The sequence below is a fragment of the Gobio gobio genome (assembly GCF_949357685.1).
Source record: "Gobio gobio genome assembly, chromosome: 10".
Taxonomy (NCBI): domain Eukaryota; kingdom Metazoa; phylum Chordata; class Actinopteri; order Cypriniformes; family Gobionidae; genus Gobio; species Gobio gobio.
In genome coordinates, this window is record NC_137116.1 from 9,034,862 (window position 1) to 9,054,459 (window position 19,598).

At 43.1% G+C, this 19,598-nt stretch overlaps 2 protein-coding genes across 2 annotated transcripts in view; one reads left to right on the top strand and one right to left on the bottom strand.

The window, feature by feature from the left end:
- Positions 1-19,598, bottom strand: part of LOC307132267 (interleukin-17 receptor E) — a 517,506-nt gene that overhangs the window by 295,057 nt on the left and 202,851 nt on the right. The gene's annotated exons all lie outside the window — the stretch shown is intronic.
- The window catches only part of LOC307132836 (serine/threonine-protein kinase WNK2), a gene marked incomplete at its 5' end in the record, with an annotated part of 77,527 nt that overhangs the window by 47,834 nt on the left and 10,095 nt on the right, over positions 1-19,598 (top strand). The window contains 10 exons of the mRNA XM_079827414.1: positions 2,140-2,191; positions 2,279-2,353; positions 2,616-3,208; positions 3,812-3,869; positions 5,936-6,009; positions 6,109-6,237; positions 6,552-6,919; positions 8,290-8,507; positions 11,511-11,687; positions 18,015-18,113. Coding sequence (XP_079683540.1) covers positions 2,140-2,191; positions 2,279-2,353; positions 2,616-3,208; positions 3,812-3,869; positions 5,936-6,009; positions 6,109-6,237; positions 6,552-6,919; positions 8,290-8,507; positions 11,511-11,687; positions 18,015-18,113 — 1,843 coding nt within the window. The remainder of the gene's footprint in view (positions 1-2,139; positions 2,192-2,278; positions 2,354-2,615; positions 3,209-3,811; positions 3,870-5,935; positions 6,010-6,108; positions 6,238-6,551; positions 6,920-8,289; positions 8,508-11,510; positions 11,688-18,014; positions 18,114-19,598) is intronic.

Here is a 19,598-nt window from a genome sequence, read left to right on the forward strand (position 1 = left end):
TGAGGCAGAGCGCAGGCTCTGATCGTGGGGATGTCAGACTGCACTGATGGAGTGTGGTGGAGTTCCCCACACCTCTCCCACTAGCTCCATTGTCCTTATGCCGGAAGCCTGCTCAGTGTCTTCTTCTGTGGGGAAACAAGGACTCATTGCTCGCCCATGATTCTGACTATGGACGGGGTGTCAGTAAAGACAGATATTTCTAAAATATCGGTTTCCTGCTCCATGTAGCAAAACCATAAGATGAATATGATGAGTGGCGCTTATAACTCGTGTAATAGCCCGAATAAGCTTGGACTGGTCCAGTTTGAAACGTGAGAGTGCAGACAATTGCTTAAACCAGGTTTGTCCGATCTTAGTCCTGGAGGGCCACTGTCCTGGAGAATTTAGCTCCAACTTGCATTAACACACCTGCCTGGAAGTTATTTTAATATGCTTAGTAAGACATTGATTAGCTGTTCAGGTTTGTTGAGGCAAGTTGGAGCTAAACTCTGCAGGACAGTGGCCCTCCAGGAGCAGGATTGGACATCCCTGACTTAGACAAACAATATCTGTGGGGTCATAAGTGTGCAGCCTTCCATTTCTCCCAGACCTGCACACAAAAATTTCAGGTTCATGGAGACAATCATACTCTCCTCGTATGGCTCATTCGGCTTTAAGTTATTCAAATGTAAAAGGGCTGGGCGAGCAGGGTTATGGGATGATGCCTTGGGTGTTTAGCGAATTACCTTTTCCTGGGGACATCCTCCTCAATGAAGGCTCCTGTTTTTCCCTCTAATCCATGTCAGGCAACATCGAGAATGATGGGAAAAGTGTATGCGGTGGCTGGGTAAACTGCCGGAGCTTTGCACACAATGGCAGTACTGCAAGTTTACCAGACAGACCTGCTCAAAGACCTGGATCAAAGGGAGTGTTTATACCTGAGGCAGTCAGCCACAGATCTAGCTCTTCGTGTCACCAAGCAGGCGGACCACTCCCTTGGCCAGGCGTCTGTGGTTTAATTATTCCGGCATCAAGGACTGTGACAAAGCTGTGCTCCTAGATGCCCCTGACTTTTTGGCATTTCTGTTGAGACGGTGGTGGACAGGTTTGGAGAAAGTTTTCCCTATGGGAAGTCAGCTTCAGGTTCCTCCTAATTCGTCTGTGCCCTCACTAGGAACAAGTTCCTGGAGAAGAGCAGAAGGTGAGTGTGGCTGCCCGAGCTCCCCTTCTGAGGAGTGGGAAGCGGAAGCGCCATAATATAAGAAAACCGCACACGGGGTCTGAGGGCTGTGAGTGCAGTGAATAAGAGGTTGATTGAGCCCAAGCTCTTGCCCCCCTAATTGTGGCTCGCCAAGCTCTTGCCCCCCCCCCCCCCCCCCATTATTTTCTTCTTCATCTTCCTTTTCTTCCAGTCCCCCACAGAGCTGACCAGCTACAGTCGTTATACTCTCTTTTCTGTCACCTTGTCCAGGTCTGGATATTAAGTATGGTCATGCTCCTTCTCATTGCCCCACTCTACGGTTGGAAATTGATAGATGTGGGTCATGGACTTTAGCCAAGGCTATGTCGATTTTCTGGTGTCTCTTCTCTGGGAGATCTAGACTTTCCTGAAGCATGGCTCAGACTAGTTTGATATTCCTATTGAACATGGAAGCTTTAGGGCCTTTCCTAACATCACTGTATTGGTAACTTGGAGCAAGGTTGTGCAAGGTGTGCACTGTGTGCTTGCGGACACATTATTGGCTCAGGTACTTTTGTACCAAGGTTATTAGATTGGTTCTAACCACAAGCAGGCACTGGTCAGCATGACGTAGTTGTTAATGATGTCCCCATAGCATCAGTCGACACAGCGTTGAGTTCCCTTGAAACGTAATGTCTAGGTTACAAGGGATTGAGACACTGTGTCATGTTGCCATGCTTCTGGTATGCCTGCGTGTCTTCCTTCAGAAAAAACAAATCTGATGATGTGTTCTCAGGTGTCCTTCTTATATGCTGGAGCGCACCTTGCAACATTTTTTGTGCCCTCTAGTGGTTTTGAGAAAAGTAAAATCTGCCTTTTGCCTCGGTGCGCCTTTAGCCCTGTTATTTTCCTGTGTAATGGCTAAGTGTGTCATTTCTGTGCATCACCAAACACTACTGAATTTGTTGTCTCTCGTTCAGGGGTCAAAACCTGAGAACACTCAGTCTGACCAGCTAGTCTATAAACAGAATGGTAAGACTAAGACTCGTCATGTTTTACAGCTCTCACTGCCATGACTGTAGTATGAGCATTTAACCCACAGTCTTCCTCGATTTACAGTGCTTCACACCGGAAAGCGCTGGTTCATCATCTGTCCTGTGGCTGAGACGGCCGCGCCTGACAGAGAAGAGACGAGTAATACAGCACACATCAACTAATACTAAATGCACTGTTATAGTACCCTGCAAAAAATTCTGTTCTTTCTCTGTATTTTTGTCTTGCTTTTCAGTACAAATATCAAAAAAATCTTAAATCAAGATACATTTATCTAGATGCATTCAAACTAGAAACAATAACTGTCAGTGTGGTCAGAAAAATACACTTAAATAAAAATAGTGCATTTCTCATTATGCTATATTATCACCAAATATTGGATTCAAATGTTTTTTTTCTCCAGACCCAGAGAGTTCCTCTACATCTCAAGTGCAGGATGTCAGCAGTGCCAAACCTCTGCAGAAACAGCCATCAATGCCACAAATGTCTCTCTCTGACGGCCCTCAGACCGCCTGTCCGCCTAGTGTTTCAATGGTTTCTGATATCCCATGCTGCCCAATTGCGCCTCCTGTTTCTCTTGATGTCACTGCCCAGAAAGCCGACGAGACCCCTCAGCAGCCCGTGGCTCATGATGACAGCCCGAACGCAGAGCTGCCCGTCAGCCAGACTGCAGCCGTGGTGCTGCAGCAGCCCTTTGCCACGCCCACTCCACAAGCAGCTGTCAGCAGCAACCAATCACAGCCTCAAAGCCCCACCCATCAGCCCCAAAATGCCACAGCAGCGCAGGTGCAGCCGGCCGAGTCTGACGGCGAGGGGCCGCCCCGGCTGGAGTTTGCAGACAGAACCATAAAGACGCTGGACGAGAAACTCCGAAACCTTTTGTACCAGGAGTACCACCCCTCACAAACCACAAGCTCCGCCTCCGAGCCGCCCGGATCACCGCCGCTGTCAGACAGCCAAGGCAGTGATGGGGCCGTGAGGAAAGCAGAGAAGCTGGTAAAGTCAATCAGCTGTCAGGTAGTTTTGTTTAGATTAATAGCTGATAATAAAATGCTAATATTGTTACTATGACAACATATCATACAGCAACAGTTCTGTTTACATGGTCCCCATTTACTCACTATATTGTACTATATAAGCTGTTAAAAAAAAAAGATTTTTCTGAATATTACTGAAAGAATTCTGAAAGAATAGTTATATTTTAACACATTAACACTTCCATGTTCTAACTCAATTATTTATTTTTTATAAATTTTGCTTGATGGCACAATGCAGCAATAGCGCCTAAAAAGACATCGGATGCATTGTGTTTCATGTGTTTCAGATCAGCATTTTTGCAAAGGCAATCATTTCGTAACCAAATAAAATCATCATGAATCACTTGTTTTCATTTTTCTTATTTTTTACTTGCTTTTGGATAAAATCAAATACTAAATTCATACATTTAAATATTATGACCTTTTCTTAACAATGTGCCTATTAATGAATTAGTCTTATTTTAAACGGTCTCATGTATAATTGTTTTTTTCTCCAGTATGTTGTATTTGAGTTATTCTGTATTTCTCAGATTTAATTCCAGTTATTCTCTGTCTCTTTTAGCCTCAGATTCCAGAGAGGTCTGACAGTCTCGGGACCTTGAGTGACTCTGCTGTTTCTCGTAAGTGTCAAGTGAAGTCAAGTCACCTTTATTTACATGGCACTTTTTACAATACAGATTGTTTCAAAGAAGCTTTTCAGTGATAACAGGAAAATAATGCAACAAAGTTTGTTTCGGCTGTACAACAGATCTAGAAGAAAATTGTGTCGTAGTCCAGCTTAAGTTAGTTCAGTGATGGAGGCAGATCAATAATATTGTTGAATATTTAGTGTCCCCAACTAAGGAAGCCAAAAGCCAAAGATGAGTTAAATTGCTGAGTTAGTACAGCGGTATTAAATAAGACACCCATCTAACATATGCAGTACCTTGTACTATACAAACGCCCCCTAAAGCCCAATTTATACTACTTCGTCGAGTGTATGCCGTAGCTACATGATAGGCTGTGTGTTGCACGCGTAACCTACTACGTACCCTGATGTGCACCTCTCCAAAAATGTAACAACCCGTCAATTCTACGCGGTCCATTTCTCTCATTTTAAGAATATAAATAAAAGGCGTTTTTACACCGGCAGTTTAGTTCAGAACGGGGCACAGTTCGTATGAAAAATTGGTAATGTGATGCTGTCATGCGGACCAGGGAGCGCACCAGGGCACCACACCCGAGACCTGGAGGAGGTGCTCTGAGTTCGGTTGCACTCGAACTGTGCCGCGATTCACGTGAAGTGTGAGAAACACGGACTCGGCGCGCAAGCGCGCTTGTTCAGAGAAGTAACCTGCGCCTTCGTTTTAGCCGATTGTTATGTATAGTTCAATAAAACTGGACTGCAGCAGTGTAAAAACGCCCTTTTCTTTTATTTCGACCTGGAGTCCAATAAAAGTTAAAGAGGAAAAATGGTAGCTTATGTAGGCTATAACGTCACTTGTTTCAGAATAGTAATGTTAATGTTAGCCCTTTTCTTTCCCCATTTCTGTTTGCTGCTGCATCCTCTACGTCTATGGCTGCTCTCGATTTCTCCAACTACGAGCTAGGCCACGTATCAAACAGAATGCCCGCTGCATTAATCACGCGTTAATAAAATTAGTGCCGTTAAAATTAATTTGCATTAACGCGTTAATTTTGACAGCCCTAGTAACTGCATGTCGATACGGACAAGGACATTTCAAAGAAATTAAAATTGACGCGCAGCCCACAGCGTAGAGGCTAGGGTGCAGGTCTGAAGGTTAAATCAGCCTTAACCCTTTGGGGCTCTTCGGTCATTTCTGACCCCAATTTTTTTAAATAAAAAATGTAAAAAATCGTAGCTTCATCGGAATTGTCCGAAACTTGGTGACTTTATTGGTACTTGGTATATGAACAACCAAAAAATATTGGGACAGGATTTGAAAATTCTAAGTGGTCGCAAAAAAAAAGTCTCACTCAGGACCTTCGGGTCCAAGAGTGCAAAACAGACAAAAAAACCTCACACACACACAAAAACACAATTAGCTTTTGGAATGGCACGCGTTAATTTGTGTGTGCGTGTGTTTTTGTGTGTATAAGTGTATGTGTGAGTTTTTTTTGTCTGTTTTGCACTCTTGATGTTTTAGAGATTCACCCCTTCACTGTTGAGTCCTTTTTCTGCATCCTGGCTGATTTGTAGATTGTATGCACAAAAAAAACTCTGTATTTTCATATTTTTGCCAATTTCCCATTCATTTCCTATGGGGGTCATTTTTGACCCGAAGGTCCTGAGTGTGACCCATAAATGAAGAACCCCAGAGGGTTAAGAAATGCATCTCAATAGATATGGTTACATGCACTTTTCCAATCCGATTTCAGATTCTTAAAGGGTTAGGCATTTGTATAGTGCAAGGCACTGCATAGACATGTTAGATGGGTGTCTTATTTAACATGGCTGTATTAACTCATCAGTTGATTAGTTTAGTACTCCATGACCTGAGCCGGGTGTGTCCAACAAGGGAGACATCCAAAATGTGCAGTGCTGGGAAGGCTCAAGGAATGGTTTGAAAACCCCTGGTTTACAAGAGTTTTAAAAGTAAAAGCTCTCTCTCTCTCTCTCTCTCTCTCTCTCTCTCTCTCTCTCTCTCTCTCTCTCTCTCTCTCTCTCTCTCTCTCTCTCCATCAGCCTTCAGAAGACTCCTGAGCAGAACGGATTCCGGGGCCGGTTCTGGCGCACACGCATCCAAGAGCCACTTCCAGGTTAACTATCATTTTTTTGTATATATGATGCTCCTCTGAATGATCTGTCTCGGTTTCCTGACATTGTGAGTTTGTGTGCTGTAGATTGTGCCAACTGATTCAGACGCATCTTCTCGTGACGGTGGAGGAGATCATGTGATGGATCTGGAGTCTGGATCTGAGAACAGACCCGGATCAACATCAAAGTTAGCGAGCAGCCGTTACTCTGCACCTCCGGACTTATATCAGGTCAGTCTGCAGCGTTTGGAGTAACTCACTACTCATACTGTTTCTGCAAGATGTGTATTGTGCACAGTAGGGCTGTTAAGGTTAGGTTAGGTTTAGGGGTAGGTTCAGGGTTAGTACCTTGTTATTACCCTGTTATTGTAATTGTTATAATAAGTACATAATCTGTACATAAGGAAAAGGATTTTAAAATTAAGTGCTACCATTTATTTTAGTTTACCCACAAATCTGGGTTATTTGCAACTTTGTTCTTTGCTTTGAGAGTCTGACATAGCTTGTCAGTATCATACATTTACATTTCTTTTTTTCCTTTTCAGGACACGCTTAGTTCCTTTACAGAGGCCAGACCCACAATGCCTTGCGCTCTGAGCTCTTTGTCAGCAGACGGGACGGCGCAGTGCCTGTCCTCTGACACCGGAGAGGAGGATCCGAGCGAGGCTCCGTCCGCCAGGCCCTCGTCTCCAGCTCCGGCCCCGTCAGACTTCATGAAGCGGGCAGTGGCTTTCCTCCGGCGCTCGGGTCACAGCAGCAGTGTGCAAAGCTCTGATTCGCCCACGTGTCCTGTGGCAAACGGACACATCCCGTCGGTCACCAGCCACGCCCACTCTGCTTACGTCAGCAGCGATAATGACTCTGAGTTTGAGGACGCTGACATGAAACGAGAGCTACAGAAGCTGAGAGAGAAGTGAGTAAAACTTTTATTTTCTGGCCAACAACATTATATATCAGCATATAACATATAGAAACCCTTTTCGCATATGTTTATTTCCAAACTGATTAAATTTCAATTTAAATCTAGTACCCTCCTACTTTTTTACCTTGTTATACTGGTAAAGATTGCCCAAAACAAACATCATATTATTGTGACTAATAATAAAGTTAAAATATGTGACACAACTACAAGAAGCCAAAAAATTAATCCAAAATCACAGCCAATCAGAAGAGTGTGGGGGCGGAGTCTCTCTGCAGGCGCACTGCACTCGCAACCAAATCCATCACAAATCACAGCCAATCAGAAGAGTGTGTGGGCGGAGTCTCTCTGCAAGTGCATTGCACTCGCAACCAAATCACAGCCAACCAGAAGAGAGTGTGGGCGCATTCTCTCTGCAAGTGCATTGCACTCGCAACCAAATCAATCACAGCCAATCAGAAGAGTGTGTGGGCGGAGTCTCTCTGCAAGTGCATTGAACTCGCAACCAAATCACAGCCAATCAGAAGAGTGTGTGGGCAGAGTCTCTCTACAAGTGCATTGAACTCGCAACCAAATCACAGCCAATCAGAAGAGTGTGTGGGCGGAGTCTCTCTGCAAGTGCATTGCACTCGCAACCAAATCACAGCCAACCAGAAGAGAGTGTGGGCGCATTCTCTCTGCAAGTGCATTGCACTCGCAACCAAATCAATCACAGCCAATCAGAAGAGTGTGTGGGCGGAGTCTCTCTGCAAGTGCATTGAACTCGCAACCAAATCACAGCCAATCAGAAGAGTGTGTGGGCAGAGTCTCTCTACAAGTGCATTGAACTCGCAACCAAATCACAGCCAATCAGAAGCGTGTGTGGGCAGAGTCTCTCTGCAAGTGCATTGCACTCACAACCAAATCACAAATCACAGCCAACCAGAAGAGTGTGTGGGCAGAGTCTCTCTACAAGTGCATTGCACTCGCAACCAAATCACAGCCAATCAGAAGAGTGTGTGGGCAGAGTCTCTCTACAAGTGCATTGAACTCGCAACCAAATCAATCACAAATCACAGCTAATCAGAAGAGTGTGTGGGTGGAGTCTCTGCAAGTGCATTGAACTCGCAACCAAATCAATCACAACCAACCAGAAGAGAGTGTGGGCGGAGTCTCTCTGCAAGCGCACTGCACTCGCAAAGGTCACATAGGATGACCACCTGGCTATTGATTTAAATTTCAGCAAATCCACAAAACTGAATTTCACCGGCCAAATAGAACATTTCCCCGACAGAATCACTCCTCATATTTCTTCATGCATGGGTTCATCACTCTGCAGTAAAAACAAGCCAATACAAGCATAAGTCAATGTTTTATCCCTGCAGGCACATGAAGGAGATCTCGGAGCTTCAGGCCCTTCAGAGAGGAGAGATCGAGCAGCTGTATTCTCGCTTAGGTCGGCCTGTGCCGTCCAGCGTGGGCTTCTTGCACGCAGTGCCGCCTACAGGCCGCCGCCGCAGAGCCTCCAAACACAAGCTGAAAGGAAGCAGGCTGCTCAATCCCATGGTGCAACATCTCAGGAGCAACCGAAGCAACAGCTCTAGTATGTATGCAAGCGTTTGTGTGAATGCGTTTTCATCGCTGAAAGCGATGTGAGATCTGGTGAAAAGCGTTTGAGTTGTCCCATACAAACCACAAATCGAATGCCTCCTGATTTAAACTAGTTTAAACCCAGATCAAACAGCGCTGACATTCTCAGCAACACTGACGAGTATCTGAGAAACACTGAGGCTTTTCAGTCCACAAATCACCAACATTTACCATGATTCAAGGCCGTAACCATGTCTTGAACATTGGTGGGGGGACCAATTTTTGTTATTTTTATGAAGCATAAAGAAACAGAACAGTGAACGAAATTCTAGGTCTAATTCTAGTTGGGAAATAAACGTTTTGGGACTATTTGCAAATAATATTTGCATTAATTTGCATCAAATGTATCGTGTCTCGAGATTCTTCCCGTTAGTGAATAAATACATAGATCCGCTGTTAACATTTGAATTCCTTAGTGGTCTGGTGGTAGAATTTTTGTAAAACGTGTCGGAGGTTACAGGTTCTAGTCCGCCCTCATATAGTTTTTATTTTTCTTCATTAAAATCAAAGATGTTCATTTATGTATATTAAGAGCAGGGACACGTTTGGGTGCATTTTGTTTTGTGATTTCACCGGAAAGAATAGATATCCCCGCTATGACATTAAGCGATAGATTGTCTGTGCTCAAGCCAAAAGAGAACGTAAACCCGCCTACTTTGATTTGATTGGCCATCTCAATAATTTTGACAGCAGACCAGACTAAAAATTTTGCTCTTAAAGGTCCCATGGCATGGCATTTTTCTATTATTTTATAATGTTTCCTGAGGTGTACTTATATTGTTAGTATGATTTTTACATCATAAAAGGCATTTTTTCTATACTGCTGTTTGCCCTGTGGCTGAAGGCCCCGTTACAAGAGGCGTGTCTGCTGTGAGACTTCAGTAAAAACGCCCAATGTTGTGATTGGCTGACATCTTTGCATTTGATATGAGCGGAGGGGGCGTGGTTTAACGAGGTCTACGAGGCACAAGCTGCTGCCAGAGAGACGGATGGACCGGAGTTCACTTCACATCGGTTCTGTCAGTACGTCTCAGTTCAGTGAACTGTTTTAGTTACAGCATATACTTCAGGTTATTAGTCTATTTCTAGTCGGAGGGGCTGTCACTCATGTCAGAAAGTTAATAACTTTAGTAAATTATGGATCAGCGCTGACTGGAGACGCGAACCGTTTAGAACGATTCAGTCCGATTTGGTGAACTGATTCGGTTCACTAAAAAGAACCGGTTCAAAAGAAAGATCGTTCGCGAACCGGACATCACTAATGTACCAGAGACTGAGCTCAGCGATTGCAAACAATTTGGCCATTTCTAATTATTGGGGGAGACTTGTCCCCCTCAATGTCTATGGTGGTTACGGCCCTGCCATGATTTACAGTAGTAACATTAACTGAAACAATGAGATTTTGGCAGAAATGTGGGATATTCATATTGAAATGTATTATATTGTTAATGTAGACATTAAATGTATTACAGAAGTAATGGGATATAATTACAGTATTTTTGTTAAGCTATAGCAGTTTTTGTACTATACTAAATGTCCTTAGTCTACGGTTTTACCATTAGAAACAACATTGTTACTTTTTACCATGGTAGTGGGGTGAAATGCGTGGTTTTACCTGTGGTTAACATGATCAAAATAATACTATGGATGACGAATAGTTCTAACTCAAACAGTCAGAATACTTACATTTAAAATGAGGTTGTAACAATATTTACAGATGTTACTGTTTTTGTTAATGAGCATACATTCTACTGTCAAATGAGCATTTCTAAGAGAAAAAAAACCAAAATATTATTTTATGAAATGTTCACATTCTTGGCAAGTGTTTGTCGTGTTCTGTTGATAAAACCACAGTTAACTGTCTGGTTTCTACAACTTTCACTCAGGAGCAAAAATCTGCCTTTAAACTTGAAAGAAATAAAGATTTGACAATTATGGTGATGTTATCTATATTGACTGATATGATTTTATTGTGATGATTTAGTTTCGCCATACTAATAATGTGCAATTACAGTAATAATGAAAAACTGCATTTTGAACTTGATGTTAACTTGACCAAGCCTCGTCTGAAAGTAAATAAATATTTGAACCATTTAAACATTTAAAGTTCTGTGGTCAGACCGTATGTTGGAGGCTAATGATGTAGTGGCCAAAAATAATGTCCGAAGGAGATATTTGTTGTTTATAATCCTACAAGTTTGATTAAATATGAGGGAAATATTATATATCATATAAAATTTGTGTCTGCACATTTTGCCATATTTCTTTTCATTATCATCACAGATGATAACAATTGATTCCAAACTAGAGATGAACAATATATCAGCCACCATATCGGTATAGCCGGATATATGTTCATTTTTAAAGTTATTGTTATTGGCCCGATAAAAATTTGAAGGCCTGAAGGTCTGTAATTAACATGATGGATATACCTAAAATTCTCTATTGAGTTATTGCATGAAAGTTTAGTAACACTAAACTCCTTGTAACATGTTGCATGTAGTACTGAAGTAATAACTATACATTATGCATAGTTATAAATCAAACCCTATAGTAAGTCACCCAATAGTAAACCCTACATGTAGTTAATTATCATTACTCTGTACTTTAAATGTACAATTACACTGCAACACGGACACCTTTTAAAATAAAGTGTAAACAAAAAGTTTTCCTCTCAATGGAGCTTTGGGTTTGTTCGGAAGTCATGTATGGGAATTCCATAAGTCGGATCTGTTAGAAAAGATCCTTGAAGGTCTGTGCTTTAGTTTAGAACAGTCATTTAGCTTTGTCAAGCCATTATATTTTCAGTAATAACATTTTCAAATATCCCATCTCTTCCAGTTTTGTGCAACCCGTGTAATCTTTCATTTTAAACTTTAATCCCGCAAAATGAAAGCTTCCTTCTTGTTGGATTTTCTATGCATTTGTTCACTAAACCGCCTGTGTTCTCCTGTAGCGGAGACGTGCTCCAGTGCGTCGGGGTCTCCGGTCAAGAGCTCTGTGGGTTCCAGCACTGCCAGTCCTGTGTCAGAACCGCTGGAGCCGGTCCAAACCCAGCAGCCCTGCTCGCTCAAGGGCTCTCTATCCTCCGACAACATCTACGGCCCCACCACACACACACCAGCCAGACAAGGTGAACACACTCACGCTGTCATCTAGAGGACCCTGTCGAGCATACGTTGCTGCTGCCGCACCATATCTGCTGTAAATGCGTCTGCCGCTGACCTAACCAGCCACGGCGCAGAAAGCGTCTCACTGAAAGCGAAATGCATGTATTAACAATCACAGATTATGTGAAGCAAGACTTTAGTTTTTGTCGCAACCCACAGAAACCAAACCATATGATTTATTGCTCGAAATGCACGCCACCTGGCTCGGAAGCAGCGTGACGCTCATTTATAGCTGATATGCAGAAGATAAAAGTGTCAGAGATGCCTCTCTGTGATTATCATATCTCTCTCCTTCTCTGTTTTTGTCACATATCTCACTCGCTCACACGCATGGGGTTATTTCACAGTCTCTCATGTGCGCTCAACTCATTTACTTTTGTTGTCACACAATGTGACATTTAAACGGCTCCTTAATTGCTCGGTCACATGACATGATTTCATGGACGGCAAAGGAAGTTTAAAAGATTGCATGATGCTCATACTGTGTATGAAAACATTCTTACGGGTCAGTAGACACTTTCACACATTTAGTCCTTAAATATCTCCATTTAGAGGTCATGATGCTATATGTGTTTCCTTTCACCTCTACACTTCAAGTGAATCGTAAAAGGAAGATACTGAGGAAAACCAGCTCAGGTCCTCAACCCGGTTGGGTTGAAGGCTCCAACTAATGTAAAATACCTTGAGAAAACGATCCATTGGCATTCAGTGAATCTGTGACGGCCTCACAGACACAGCCAATGCGGTCTCTCATTCTTCAGCTCAAAGGCGGAGGAGAAAATGACTGCAACACAACCTGAGAGTGAAATGAAGTAGAAGCAAACTTGGGTGTAACCTGGCTTCAGTCACAACAAAAACTTCAACAGACCGGGAGCAAAATCCATAAAGGATGTACAAATCGATAAGGGCTGTACATGACCAATCCTCTTAAGAGATGTCAAGGCCAACAACAAAATGTTTTAGGAGTCAGAATTCTCTCGGTAGCTGACTACAACAGTTCAAACAGAGTATTAAACTTTCTAAGACACAAGAACACAAGCTTGACAGAAAGGCCTCAGCCATCTCATCCCACGCATAAAACGGGAGACAAGTGAATGTCATCCAAAAAAAAAAACACCATTAATTGGTGCATGCTCAGCAGTAGTCGCTGCTACATAGACTTTAAGTGTAGCTGAGTTCATGCATGCAAAAAAAAACACTCCTGAAGGAATGGCAGAACCAGAGGTCGCATTCTGTCATTTTGACAGACAAGGTCGTAAAAATTCTGTTTTTTAATCATGAATTTACAGAATGAGAATAAAGTCAAGATTAAGCATTTATTTATTTTTTGGAACAGATGAATAGAGACTGTGCGTCACTTCTCATGTTCAACACCACATGACAGCGGAGGCCACTAAAACATGAAATATGAAAATGGTTTGGGCTGGGTAAAATATTGATTTCTCAGTTTGAATCGATTTATTATTTTATGGACTGATATTGTTTCTTAAATCTCAAGAATCTATCTTTTAGTCAGTGCTGTTTTCAGTTGATGAATGAACAGAACATTATATTGTGGCTCCCATCCAATAAATCGCAATAATCTTTGTGCTTTGTTTGAATTTCATAATAAAAAGGAAAGAAAGTAACAATAATAAACAGACTCACTCACCCACTAGACAGGGGTGGGAATTACAGTTACAAGTTACAATAGATCACCCTCAGTGTAATCTCTCAAAATGACAGGGGGCATTCAGATTTTTCCATCACTGCTAAAATAAATTGTAAATTATGGAACATTTTGGTCAATTAATGTGCCCTCTGGCCAGAACTGAAACAAGGCACTGACCTCAAATTCATTGTGCTCTCTACACAACATTGCAAATATCTACCAATCTGCCACTTATCAAGTATATTGCCTCATAGTAGAGGGAGCTCTTGTATTCAAAATAATCTCTATAATCTCAGACAAAAGACCAGAATGAACCAGATACCCCTGATCTCCAAGTTCAAGTTTCCAACCAGGCATACCACATGCTCCCCCAAGCCTGGGAGAGTAAATCCACTCTGATCTGTATTTCCCGGAGAAACACCAGATCCAAGAACCATATGTAATATGGCCAAAATGGTGCCACCAGCAGAAGATGCACTTCCCACACTCTCATAAGAAATGGCGGAAGCAGACATATCGGTGGCAAGGCATACAGATGGGCCATCAGCCAAGCATGAGCCAGAGTGTTTATCCCAAGAGTTGGAGGAAACAAACCAAAGGGGAACTGGGCTGTCTTGCCAAATCAGACCCATGGTATGACGCTGGAACCTCCATACTCCGGGCCTCAACCCTTATCTCGAGAGAAGATCTGCTCCCACATCCAACTGACCTGGGATATGCACCGCCCTCAGTGACAAAAGTTTGTTCTGCTCCAAAAGAATGTGCCACACTAAACACCACATGTGTCTCCAACGCATTCGTTTTATGTAAGAAACTACTGACAAGTTGGTCGTCTTGAGAACCACATAACAAATGTCTTAAATGTTCAAAAAGAAATAACTTATGAGTAGAAAAACTGCCATCATCTCCAGGCAATTTAAGTGCCACATGAGATGATCACCCTTCCGGACTCCATAGGCTGAGAGTGAAAGTGACATGTGAAGGCCAAGTATGGTACCCCATACTTAGAATTTGTCCTCTGCATTTAACCCATCCAAGTTAGTGCACGCACATTAGGAGTACTGAGTAGTGAACACGCACACACTGCAAACCGTGGACATGCACAATAGGAGCATTCCTCCTTTTTGGTCTTGGGACTTGGACAGGTTGCAATTCAAAAGGCGTTGTGAAGGCTGTTTTTTCTTTGGATTTAACTAAAGGATATTGCCTTAACACCACTATCCAGTGTCGAATAAAGTCAAGCTGTACCAAGCCGATCAAGCAACTTGTCAACTAGCAGCATTTGATATGCATTGAATTTCGACCTAGCATTCACCTTGCGATAATCTACACAGAATTGGACAGGTTCTGCTTATAACCTAGCTATATCAGTCAGCTGAGAGGGCGAGAGGGGATCTCCTCCTGGGGCAAAAGCAAAAGATTGAATTTGTGCTCACTTCTCGAGGGGTTTGACGTCCATAGAGAAGTTCAAAGGGAGGAAACCCTGTGAAGGCTTGTGGGACCTTGTGCACAGCGAACAAGAGGGGTTCCAGCCATTTGTCCCAATGTCCCAACATAAATACCCCAATGACTAAAAGCTGGTCGGTTTGTCCCCAAAATTAGAGGATGTCTAAGGTGCGGACTAACTGCAACCTCCACATTATGCTTTTGTCCCCAAATTGAATAACAACTGGCGTTTAAGGGATAGTTCACCACATCCCCATGCACACACCGCACCTTAACCATGCAGCTTGTATCTAATGCCTCAGGTTGAATCAGGCTTTGATGAATCGAGGTTTGGTTACATCCTGAATCCACCAAAGCTTGATACGTACCCCCCTTAATACGCACAGATATTTGGTACAACCCAGGTTGATCCGAGGGAGCCTGTGGGGCATCCGGAACCCGGATCCATGTCCCCTCCTCCATCACCGGACACGATCAATAAAGTGTCTTGGGTCCCCACAGCGGCAACAGGCCGGCCCGGACCTCCCCGCCGCCCTAGTGGCAGGAAGCGGGTCAAGGCATTGGCGTGGAGAAAGCGGAGGAACGGGAACTGACAGGGTTTGCATGACAGCGACAGCGTTCTTCTTCCTTCCCAGGTTTCGGCACCAGTGTGACAATGTTCGTTGAGAAGGAAGAAAGAAAACCGGGTCGGCTGACTGAGACTCATACTTTATTTTAATCAACAAAACATGCACGCTCACTGTGCTCCAAATTACTCAATCCACAATATCAGTTCACAAACAATCAGTGTTGCAGCTCTCCCAGAGCGTTTATGTGCACAAGTTGTCAGTCCGGTCTCTCTCCATGCCAGTTACTGAAACAAGATACAGGTGTTTGTCATTTGCACTTGACCTACATGCGCACCGATCGTCTCCTGCCTCTCTCTCCCGTTGCAGACCTTACTGAACCACGCCCCCCTTGCCACATGGACTTTGTTGACCAAGTAAGCTTTAAGGCCGATATAAGCTGATATAATTGCCTGACCGTGTGCAGAACGATGAAAGCCTTCTACGTCACTGGTCAGTGTAAGAGATATGAGGTGTATAGAATCGTTCTGTGCCTTCTGTAGTGGACCTTTCTGAAGGGGACCCTGAAGTGGCTAAACTGCAGGGAAACCCCATCCTAAATGGAAGATTGAATGGCCTAACTTAATCCAAGGGACCCAGCACCATGTAAGCGCATCATCGTAAATGTCGTAAACTCCTGTGCTGCAAAGGCATTGTTCATGGAACACAAGACACCATTTTTTTTATTCTGTCATCTGAGATGCAAAATGTAGAGGAACTAGGAGAACAGAATCCCGAGGCCAGCAAGGTGAAAAGCAAATACGCTTTAGGGGTTTGATGCAATTTTGTGAACCCCTCGATCAGGAATGGCTGCAGGTCGGGAAGCCTTGGCTGCCAGCCTCTGATGCGCTTATGGGGCTTGAATTTCAGTTGACCTCTCTCTCTCGTATATCTGTAAGGTTGAACTACAGATGTCTCTCAGTCGGCACCAACCCTGCCATAGAACGACTGATCTCGCTAGCCATATGCTTGAAACACCAAGTCAGTCATTCGTCTGAGCTCCTTGACTGTCTCAGGAGTCAAGTCAGCCCCTCCATCCAAATCTTTATAGACATCAGCTTGGTACACCTGCAAAGCCTCCATGGTTTCCAACGCCTCACCCAACTGACCGGCAGTGATTATAGGAATTACCGTTCAGGGCCGCTGTAGTCCTGCAGGTATTAGAAGGCCACGACTTTTCAAGATGAGGCCGAAGATGGTGAGAGATGAGTAGCAAGTGCCTCTTCAACCACAGTTTCAATCGTGTTTCAACACATTCCTGCTTCATCACATCAGAGATGCCGGTAAAGTTAGAGTGTGGCAAGCAGGGCAGGAGAGCCGTGGGAACGAAGCGAGGCTGGTGGCATGAGTGTTAATGAGCGTCACCTGGGCGTCACACCAGTTTCGAGTCTCATGGAGGAGCTCCGGAAGGATAAAGGGGTGATGACGGTGCAAAAGATGAGAGAGTGACTGGAAGACCTGGACTTTTTTACTGTTTTGTTTTAGTTTATGTGACAGTCATCCGTGAGGGGCTGCCACTTTACTTTCGTTTTGTTGTTTATATCCATTTTATTATTAAAGTTACGTTGCAGGTTCCGGCCTCCTCCTTCCCTGAACTTTATTACACAGAAATAGTCGGATTTGTGATCCATGCCAAAAAGGGCTGCTTCCAGCTCAAAATCTTTTGGAAATCCTGGAAATATGGCACTGCCCTGCGAGGCGGACATGTACTCTGGCCGGCTAATAAGCATTCCTCTAACTTAGACTGCACTTCTGGCAGGGATGCATTGGTCGTCTCACCCCAAAGCTAAGAAAGAGGGCCAGACTTCCTGACTACTTTGGAGAAGAGTGTCAGCCTGCCCACTGCCAAACTCCTAACAGGCATGCACTAGAATATCACATCTTGAATAAAAAATGCGAGATGATGGCACGTCCTTTTGAGGCACCAACAATGCGGCACTATGGAGGGAAGCAATAGCGCCATCAGCCAATGAATTGGTGTGATTCTATGGGTTTCAGACAATCACCACACTTTGAGGGTGTTCCCATTATGTCTGATACTGCGTTGAGTGAACCTGTGAAAGGAAAGGCATCCTAACATGCTGACAGCACACACAGCCCCAAACGCTTTACGAGGGACTTTCTTGAGCATTGAAGTGATGGAAAAATACCAGTTGGTAAAACCAGTCGGATTATTTGGAATTGTTTTCAATGCCAAGCAAAAAAACGTTTGCCAGCATACTAGCATTTACCAGTTAAAGCAATGTTACAGTACTTTAAATGTTAATAGGTTTCATGTGTGAAAGAGGCTAATGATACGTAAGACTGTGACCAATTTTACCAATTCCAGAAAAGCATTCCCATTGTTAGAAACACACAGGCACATTGCACACACTTCCACATCTACATTGACCACTGTTTTCTGAGACGCTTGACCCGTGTTTTGGTGTGTTGCTGATATGATGCTTGTTGATGGGGCTCTGATCTGAACGCTGCCTGTGTCGGCTGTTACACCTGTCTCTCTCTCTCTTTCTCTCTCTTTCTCTCTCTCTCTCTCTCTCTCTCTCTCTCTCTTTCTCTCTCTCCCTCTTATATTCATTTCTCCACAGGCTGGACCGTTTACCACCAAACATCCGAGCGAATCACCTATAAATCTAGTAGCAAACCACGCACTAGATTCCTCAGTGGACCCGTGTCTATGTCCATCTGTTTGTATTTGTTCTACTTTTTCTTCTATTACTCATCATTCCTTTCCCCATTTCTTTCTGCTCTTCTCTCGTGATTTGCTTTGGTTTTTCTGTACTGGATTTCTTACATGTTCACATCCACTAACACAGTGATCATCAGGCATTCTCAACCATTTCATGTCCATCTTCATGTCAGATGGCACTTTCCATGAATATGGTACAATATACTGCCACTACTATAAAGTCAAACATTTCCCACAAACTCATTTTGAGATTTGTACATCTACAGTGTATCCTATTCTTGGAAAGACCTTGTTGTCTACTCGTCTGGCCTTCAATTTGTCTTCTTTACAAACGCTTTGTGCTGGGCTGAAGCTTTGAGTGATAACGTGAGCTGTCTTCCCCCAAACATGGCCATTCCCAACATTTAACTGAAAGGAGAGAGGGCGTTTAAGGATTTGTCTGCCAAAGCTTTTGTATCGTCTATATATCTGTGCCTTCTTTCCTTTTCACTCCACGTAAAAACCCCAATGAGATGATGATTGACGTGCAGTCTCATGTTTGGAGTCGGAAGACGAGCATGCCAAGGGCACGAGCAGGTTGCCGTGGAAACCATCAGGGCTGTATTTTGAATTTTTTTACCTCACTTCCTGTTCTCTGGCTGTCACCTGCATGATTCTAATATTACACTGTCCCTGATTCATATTGTATTTACCTTGTGTTTCTGTTACTTTTGGCTTGTAGTATTTTGTTTCTCTAGGTGAGGGTTCATTTTGGACAAAAACATGATTTTCCCCACCGGTGAATCATATCTGTGATTAGGAAGCCACTTTATTTTTTATACTTGGTCTCCCTCCTTGTCGAATTTATTTTTCTAACCTTCCTTTTGTAATTTATTAGTGAAATTTTTAATTTGGCATGCAGAACTTTAGTTGTATTCATATTTCAATAGTTTTCTTTTTAAATCTCCATAACTTTTTTTATTTATAATTTTACTTTGTTGAAATGTTAGATGTTATTTGTACCGTATGACGTTTTAAAGCTTAATGGAAATTATTTATATAAATAACTCATGCCGTGCTCTCTGAGATGGATAAAAAAAAAGGATTTTTTTATACATCCAGGTGTTTGTTGTTTGGTTTTAAATGGTGATGCTTTTAACTCTTTCCCCACCAGTGTTTTTGGTAAAAGTTCCCAGCCGCAGCTGCATTTTTTTAAACATTTCACCAGTTAGTAACAAAATTTTCATGGCCCTTTAGAATATTTTGTTGTATGAATATCTGGACATACAATTTATCAAAAGAAAGAATCAAGCCTCTAGCCTATAAATCTAGACGAACCCTAGCGGCAAGCAATCTAATTTGAAACCAGGGTAGTCTAGCAACTCTCCGTTGGCTTGAGAGCTGGAAAAACCAAACTCTGGTCAGGCCAATCACATCGTGTATAGAGTCAGTGTGTGGGCTTAACATAATGACGGCAGAGTTGCAGCGGTTCCGCATGCTACTT